Source organism: Sinocyclocheilus rhinocerous, unplaced genomic scaffold (assembly GCF_001515625.1).
Source record: "Sinocyclocheilus rhinocerous isolate Xijiao unplaced genomic scaffold, SAMN03320098_v1.1 scaffold63, whole genome shotgun sequence".
NCBI lineage: Eukaryota > Metazoa > Chordata > Actinopteri > Cypriniformes > Cyprinidae > Sinocyclocheilus > Sinocyclocheilus rhinocerous.
In genome coordinates, this window is record NW_015659563.1 from 293,306 (window position 1) to 302,202 (window position 8,897).

The window sequence follows — 8,897 nt, forward strand, 5'->3', positions numbered from 1 at the left end:
TATCTAAAAGTATGAGACAACAACAAACAAAAAACATAGGCCTACCATTAAAAGCCGTGTTCTGTACGGTCCTCTTCAATAATATTCTCTGCTTCTCAATCGAGCTCAAACTGATAAGCTATATTAACGACACCTTGTTTACAATACAACCGGAGCACATGCCGCCGAGGTGAGGGGGGTATACTTCATTTTCTGTGTTCTGCTCGTCTTTGTGCACAGAGTGCAAACCTAGTGGACCTTTCTTTTCAAATGCTCAAATCACTTGCACATGGCACATGTTTTTTTCCTAAAGATTGCATTTTTCACTGCCTACATAACGTTGAAAAAAATACTAACCCCTGTTCATTACCTAAACCCTAACCTTAACCTCAGTAGAGAATTGGCAGAGCATCCTGATAGCATTACTGTCTGTCTCAAACTGATCCATCCATGATATTCTAAATTCTGAACTCAATACATGAAGTCTGAACGTCTCTTGACAGGTGATTGAGTTGACCAATGAAATTGGCTGTGGGGAGGGGTTTACTATTTAAATCATTGATTTTATGATGAATGGGAGAAATTGCAATGCCCAACATGAGTCCTGCCATCCAAAGAGCCAACTGACCAAAAATTCACAACCTGGTCTTTATGATAGTTTTTGATGTTTGATGACAGCATCATGCAACTGCTGTTGGTTGGCCTGATTGAAAATAGCTGTCTAAGTGCACTCCCAAGATGGCCGCCAAATGGCCTGCCTTGTCCTGACAGACTTCGACAACATTCTCTGTGAACGGTCATGATGGTAGTTGGCCTAAAAGAGAAAACTGACTTTAGAAGACTTATAGGTTTACGTCATTAATTGCCATCTTGTGGCAATGCTGAGATTGCAATGTGTACTTGCAATATGTTATGATGTGAATTGCACTCTGACACATTTCGGTATGAAACAATACAATAAAATAAATAAATAAATAAAATACAAAAAAAATTAAAATTGACCTAGTGTATCTATAAGTGTTATCATTACTGGTTTAGATATGATTTTGTGCTTATGTTTCAAAGTTGGATAGCTAACTACAATTAAACGGTTGAAGATTAACACACGCATACATACATGTATATACAGATGAATGTGAAGGTCAATGTTTGAATTACTGTTGCTATAATACAATTAAAGTTATCCATTTTAAAGAGGAATTAATGTTTGTTTAGTTGATTGAGGCAGATCTATTCTGGGCTCTGTCTGTTACTGTACTTGTTTTTATGGTATGCCAAGGCTGAATCACACAGGTATGTGGTGCCAAATTGGATTAACATCAGCAGATTTCTCAGCTGAGCAGAGAAACTCTTCCATATGTTGATGAGCAATCCAGAACTGTCACTATTTGCCTTAAAAGGCACATTAATAGCCTATATTGCCATTAAAGCCAAGTACATTACATATAGTTAACCCTGATTTCCTGTTGTTCCCAAATGTGTGAGTAAAAAATCTCAAACCTTAGAGTCAAACCTGTGCAATCTCATCACCTTCTATTAAGAAGGAATAGGATAAAGTATTTTAATATCAAATCAATTACAAACTTCAGCTTTGAGTAAGAGTTACAAAAAGCTTGTGTTGTCCTACAAAGTGCATTTAGAGGCTCATGGTCTGCCTTCATACCATGTCATAGCTCTCTGAACATCCTGGATTTCAGATTTGTTTCGCTATGCTTCAATCAAAAACCATTGGTTAGCTTGTAATTCTTTGTTGGCCAAAGACTCACTGTACAGAACACAATGTGAAAGCTTCACACAGGGCTCTAATTTACGATGTGTGCTGTGAAATGCCTCATACCACCAGTAAAAATTCTGCCCACTCAGGTCCATTCAATTCTTTTAAAGACAACATGAAACAGCATTTACAAGCTAATTTACTTCCATAGTTTGACATATTTTCTAGTAAGACAAGATATTCAATAAGAAAAAAATGTAGGGCAGAACTTGATTATGTCCATCAGAAATTGATTGTGAAAAAAGGTCTTTATATGAGAGCAAAACCAAAAGTAAAGCATTTATGTTTGCAATACTTCGTTTGTGTTTAAAAAATGTTTTGCTTGAGATGCTTTCCTTCCATTTTTTTCCAAAATGGTTTACTGTTATCACATAATATTTTAATACAAATTGTATTAAAATTCAGTTTTCATGTTGACTTGAAATGAGGTTCTATGACTGTGAAAATGTTCTCACCTTGTTGTTGTATTGCTGTGTTCCATTTGTACTTGGATGTTGGAAATTCCGATTTGCCAGTAGGAACTTTTAGCTGGAATGCCCTCCCAAGTCGGAATTCCAACTCGGAATCTCGGAGAAATAGCAACAACTTCAACTTCAGAATCCAATATGGCTGCTCATCAACAGAAGAGAGATAGTAGTAATATATTGTTTATTAGCGCTTATACTTGTCGCTGTCTCAATAAACTCAGTGGTGCACACAGTACTATCCATCCTCTATTTGTGGACATGATACCATGGTGTTATCTGTGCAAAATACAATTTTTATGTGTTTTTAACTACGTTCATTGCGGTTTTATGATTTCTCTTCTGGAACATGGTCCACTTGGCTGTGACGTCATTCCCAACTACGACATCTGACTTCCAAGGTAAATGGAGTGCAGCATATGTATAGAACAGTAAGAAGATTCTGGATATCATCATCTTGTATCATCAACAGAGGAATTCAAACAATATCAAATGCCTGGTTGATTGTTCATTTTAGTGGCATCAATGCTATTGGTTAAGCCAAAAGCAATGCTATTCCAAGGATCTCCAGCCCTGCTCCTGGAGAGCTACCGTCCTGCAGAGTTCAGCTCCCAGTCATACACACCTGAACCAGCTATTTAAAGTGTTCAAGGTTACTTGATAATTATAGACAGGTGTGCTGGAGCAGGACTGGAACTAAAGTCTGCAGGACGGTAGCTCTCCAGGAGAAGGGTTTGAGATCCCTGCTATAGCCCTTAGTCAGAGTGGTGCCATATTTTATTTTTTGACAGGAATGAAAATGAGGTTGTGGGGGATAGAAATACTGTGTTCAATGGATTGTTCTGTTGTTTTATAACATACCGATACATCAGTCTGTGTGAAAAAGACTTTCAGTAGACACAAACTCTGAAAGTTGTGAGCTGTGAAAATTACATTATCTAGGACGTTTATACAGTGCCTGCCATTATAAAGACTGCAAATTTGATTTGGCATTTAACCTGATTAAGATTTAAAAAATGCAATTCTGATTGGTGGTGCAAATCATAAACTTCGTAAATCTGCCACCAAAATAAATCTGCCGTATCCACCTTTTTCCTAACGAGATTATGGGAGGCACTTCCGGTTTTGGGAAGTTCCACTCACAAAGACTGAAACAAATCATTTCAAATAATAAAGTTGGCCTACAAATAATCCTTATCTCTCAGTTTGACTGAATGAACTATTTTTCTTCATGTCCTATTTTCAGACGTCAGAATAACATAACGCCTGGTATTTAAATGTGACATAACAATAATATATTTGGCTGTCAAAATAATAGAAATTACTTTGAAATATTATAACTCAATGTTCCAGTTAATGAACATTTTTGGCGAAGGCAGTGCATGTTACACAAACATTCATTACTACAGCGATATTTAACACGTCCGTAATATTGCTGCAGAAATAATCGGGCTTTTTGGGTTATTCATCGTCTGTTGTAGTAATTTGTTGATGCTTTTACACTTTTACATTTCTTTTTAATGTTTGATGGTTGAAGGGTAAGTAGAACCCTGATAGCACACGTACATCACGGAGACGTCTGTGTTACATCTGCAAGATGTATTTTCTAGAGCGTTTGCTTATCTGCAATACGTCTATAGGACGTTTCCTATCAGATGTCAAATAGATGTTTAGAAGATGTCTTTAAGTTGTTAGATGATTTAGAATGAATGTAAAACTGACATCTTAAAGACGTCTATCAGATGTTTGTACACAGCAGATGCTTTCCAGATGAAGAGATCTTTAACAGACATCTTGCAGACGTACGTGTGCTATCTGGGAATAATGTCACCTCATTGTACCCAGTTTTTGAAACTGCTTTTCATCACGTTGAATCTGCTGATTGTTTCCACCCTTCTACTCCCATAATTCATGCATGCAAAGTCATGCGGGTGTAGAAAAAAGGTGGATAGTTGAATCTTGTCAGAACATCAGTGTGGTTTTATTGTGTGCACTTGATAGCCAGCAGCAATTGCAAAAATGCCTTGATGATTACATTTATATTGGAGGACTTAAAGGTTAAAAATTGTTAATAAAAATGATCCTAATTTAAAAACAGGTGTTTAGCCTAAAATCAACACTGCTAGGAAAAAGGGAACAGTTTAAATTGTATCTTTGCCTGTTTTTGATAGACACTCTCATATACTCTCACATATTCCTTGTCTTCAGCATTATTCCCAGAGCAGCTCGTTATTCAAGTGTCGCAGTGCTGCTTTCAAGTTTTCTGAAAGAACTCCCACGACTTTCTCTCTAACCGTGGGCGCTTTGTCAGATTTTTACCCCCACTTTTTTCGTCGTGGGCGCTTTTTTTCTGAGAAAATCAAAAGAAAACTTGCGTTTCGACAGAGTGCGAGTGCACTATTCAGTTCAGTTCATTTCCGAAATGCGTTATACATTTTATAGATTCATTGACTTATTGAACATGTGCATTAACAAAGTGCGTTTAACATAGGAACTTGAATAATTAAAAGCATACACTAAATTTGATCATTTTACTATAACTAAACTGTGGTGACTAAACTGTAAGTAATATGATAGACCAAATCGAACACTAATCACGTAGTTATAGTCGAACAATAATAATGTAAGATACAGAAATCGTGCGCATGCGCAGAAAGGGGGGAGGAGTCGCTGAAAAAAGGTGAATGGCTATTATGGCTGGCTAGCTAATCAGATGGGAAAAAAACATATTAAAACGTTCCCGAGTGTGAATATTACTACCGTACATGTGCTGTAAAGCCTTTATAAGGATTTTATGATTGAAACCATCTCTCTTTCTGTATGCATTGCTCTCGAAGCGGAGCGTGATAAGAGTCGTTTCCTCTGATCTCATGAGGCTTTAGCATGCTAGCATGCCCTCTGATTTTATATCTCTCCTGAGCGCCGATATCGACCCCAGTTCTCCCAAATCGCTCTATTCCAAAGGTAAGAACGTGTTTTTATAATAGCACATCCTTTCTTCATTCATTTAGATTTGAGTTTGTCTTTACGGAGACGTTTAGTTGTGCGTAAATATGAAGAATTGCTAACGTCACTTAGCACGACAAGACATGCGCTAGCTGTGTGTATTTATAAATGTGTGTATATGTGAGTCCATATGCCCATATGAACAAGTGAATGTGAGTCTGTGTACGTGTGTGTGTGAGTCTATATATACATGTGTGTGTGTGTGTGTGTGTGAGAGAGAGAGAGTGGGTGGGTGTGTGTGTGTCTGTTTACCTTTATACACATTTTAAGTGACTCGTGGCTCCGAGACAACCAAGGTTTGTTGTCTAACACAAAAGTATTTCAGACACACACTTTAGGAGCATGCCCTCTGATTTTATATCTCTCCTGAGCGCCGATATCGACCCCAGTTCTCCCAAATCGCTCTATTCCAAAGGTAAGAACGTGTTTTTATAATAGCACATCCATTCTTCATTCATTTAGATTTGAGTTTGTCTTTACGGAGACGTTTAGCTGTGCATAAATATGAAGAATTGCTAACGTCACTTAGCACGACAAGACACGCGCTAGCTGTGTGTATTTATAAATGTGTGTATATGTGAGTCCATATGCCCATATGAACAAGTGAATGTGAGTCTGTGTACGTGTGTGTGTGAGTCTATATATAAATGCGTGTGTGTGAGAGAGAGTGGGTGTGTGTGTGTCTGTTTACCTTTATACACATTTTAAGTGACTCGTGGCTCCGAGACAACCAAGGTTTGTTGTCTAACACAAAAGTATTTCAGACACACACTTTAGGTCCTTGTGTGGTGTTATGTTAATCGGCTTTTATGCACTATAAATGTTAATAAATATTAATATTTCATCTGCCAGTAGCAACACATTCAGCTTGACAGCTAACATGCTGCTGAATCTGGCAGTGTTGGCTTGTCATATTAGAAGGTAAGCATGTGATTGACTGATTTGACCATATGATGTTCCTGTGTTGATGTGATGTTAATAGACTTAAAAGTTAGTGGCGTACAGTAAGCCCGTTATTTGTAATGTGAATGATTTAAGACCGATACAGCTACAGATAGTCCCTCTGTGGTAAGCCACTGGGAAGTGGATAACATACTTTTTTGGGGGGTTTACATGCAGATTAAGGATGCAGATTTGAATATGAAAAGAAATTGTCTTATTATTTTGAAGCTCTATTAAACATGCACTTCTGTTGTTTCTTGTCCAGCACTGTTTGCGTTACAGACATGAATGACACTTCAAATGGTGATAAAGCAGATTAATTCACTTTTTTAGAACACATTTGCGAGTACAGAGCAACATGCTTAAACAGCCTTAAGGCCTGTTCACATTGAAAACGATAACTATACCAGTAACTATATTAGAGGGCATTTACACAACATCATTTCAACGTTTTATGCGTTTTGGCTGTTCATTTACATGACAGCAGCGTTTTGGGGCTGTGAAAATGCAAACTTTTAAAAACGGGTTTCAAAGTGCAAGTTTTTGAAAACGATATGTTGTTATTTCCGTTTATACAACAGTTCGTTCTGGTTCTCAAATCTGATTGGTTGAGAACCGTGAGATATTGTATTGGTATCGCTACAGGAACGCCCTTTCACAATTTTGTATCACTCCGCTTGTTCTGGCCGGGTCTATGTTTTTTTTTTATTATTCACTGAGCTTCACTCTTGTACTCGAGCGATACCAGCTCTATATCAGAGGCTGTGATTGCCTGCGGCCTCGTGCTTCTGGCCTAATCACAGCCATGCTGATATAGAGCCGGTATCGCTCTCGTACTCGAGTGATGTTGCTCATGTATCTCATAAAAATGCGAATTTGTGAAAACGGTGATGTCACGTGCATATTATTTGTTCGTTTTATGTTCTGTAAAAAAAATTTCATATTGGTGGCATATCGGCGGCATATTCGCCGATATGATATATCTGCGACAGGCTCATATCGGCGATAAAATCGGCAAACGATATATATCGTTATATATATATATATCGGTCGGGCTCTAATTTATAGTTCTCAAGCTATTTGACATGGGTCACGTGATCATGATTGGACTCGACTTTGTAGTGACAGACAAGTTTAATAGTTCCTTCTAGGAATTGCTTTGTAGATAATTGTTTTCATTATGTGGCTCCACCTGCGTTTGGTGGAGTTTTACAAAGCCAGCGTTCATGAAGATGAAGTGTGTAATTATTGTGACACCTTTGGCCTCCTTTCCAGCTCCAAGATAAGTTTTCCTGTCCTTTCGAATTCTTTTGAACAGATTTAATCCCTGCAATATAAAACACAGCCCTAGGCTGAGGAGAGTCGGACCATCCCATTATCTTTTTGTTGTTCAGGGATGCTTAGTGTTAAAATAGCAGGAATGCAGAATATGTGGTATGCAGACCTGCTGACCGCGGCTTCAGTTTCACTACAGGCACCAGCACTTTTATTTACAAAGCATTTCTGTAGGGGAGTGTTGATTCAGGCTCCGATTTCCATCTCTGTGTTTGTCCACTTTGTTTCTCTGTGCCAGAATTCTACACTGATCCTGAAATTGTTCTATGAATAATGACCCGTTCACACCAAGGACAGTAACTAGAACAATAACAATAAAGTATTCAAAATAATAAGATGGAAAGATAAATGAATTAATAGTTGCCATGGATCTAGTCTTTGCATCTGTTTGTTTTTTGTTTGAATCAGGTCTCCTCTGTTGGAATAGAATTGGCTAGGTGGCGTTATCAAAAAAAAAAAGGGTCCTAGCAATGCGGTATTGCAGGAATATAGTATTGGCAAGGTCCACTCCACAGCTGTAACTACAATGATACAGAGGAACGTTATCGTTGGAATCACTTTAATTTTTTTCCAGCTGATGGACGATAAAAACATCCACAGGTAATCAGAATCCATCCTGCTTTAAAGAGCTTGAGCTGCAGCGCACACTTAAGATAAACACAACATTATCATTTGTTGTTGTGGACGCTAATATAGTTATTGTTTGAAAAAAGGTCAAAATTTTGTTCTTTAACAAAAAGTTGGTGATGTGCTTAACCTTCAGGATATATTGTTTGTCTACCTAGAATGCGGCCCATTTTTGGCAACTTGATTTCTTGTTATTTTGACTTAATCACAGTTGAGACTTTATCCCCCGGTTTCACAGACAAGGCTTAAGCCTAGTCCCAGACTAAAATGTAAGTCTGAGCTGTGTCACCTGAAAGAAACTTGCACTGACTGATCTTAAAATATATCAGTGCCTTTGTTTTGTCTCAAGATGCACACCAGTAATGTGTTTTCTAAGGCATGTTTATAAAAATGTACTTAAATGTCCTAATTGAACTATGGCCTAATCCTGGCTTAGTCTAAGCCCTGTCTGTGAAACCAGGCCCATGTCTCATAGCTAAGGCTGGGTATGGCGTTCAATACTTTTTAGGCAGCGACCGAATTGCCTCGATACCATAGAGTATCAAAAAATGTCTTGTCGTTCGGTACCTAATTTCGATACCTAAGGGGTTAATCTCGTCAACGTCAGTGAGCCAATAAGCATGCAGCGTTCTTGATGTGCCTAAACAACCCTCTACGGACACCTTGGCAATTGAATCGCCATTGGCTAGTACATTTTTTAGTTTACTCGCCAGACTGGTACACACACACACACACACACATATATATATATATATATATACAGTTGTGTG

The 8,897-nt window shown here is 38.0% G+C and overlaps 1 protein-coding gene across 2 annotated transcripts in view; it reads left to right on the forward strand.

The window, feature by feature from the left end:
• Positions 1–5,565: 5,565 nt before the first annotated feature.
• LOC107723980 (nuclear factor of activated T-cells 5-like) overlaps positions 5,566–8,897 on the forward strand; it is a 30,221-nt gene continuing 26,889 nt past the window's right edge. For both annotated transcript variants that reach the window (XM_016532717.1, XM_016532718.1), the window contains exon 1: positions 5,566–5,638. In XM_016532717.1, the coding sequence (XP_016388203.1) occupies positions 5,566–5,638 (73 nt within the window). The remainder of the gene's footprint in view (positions 5,639–8,897) is intronic.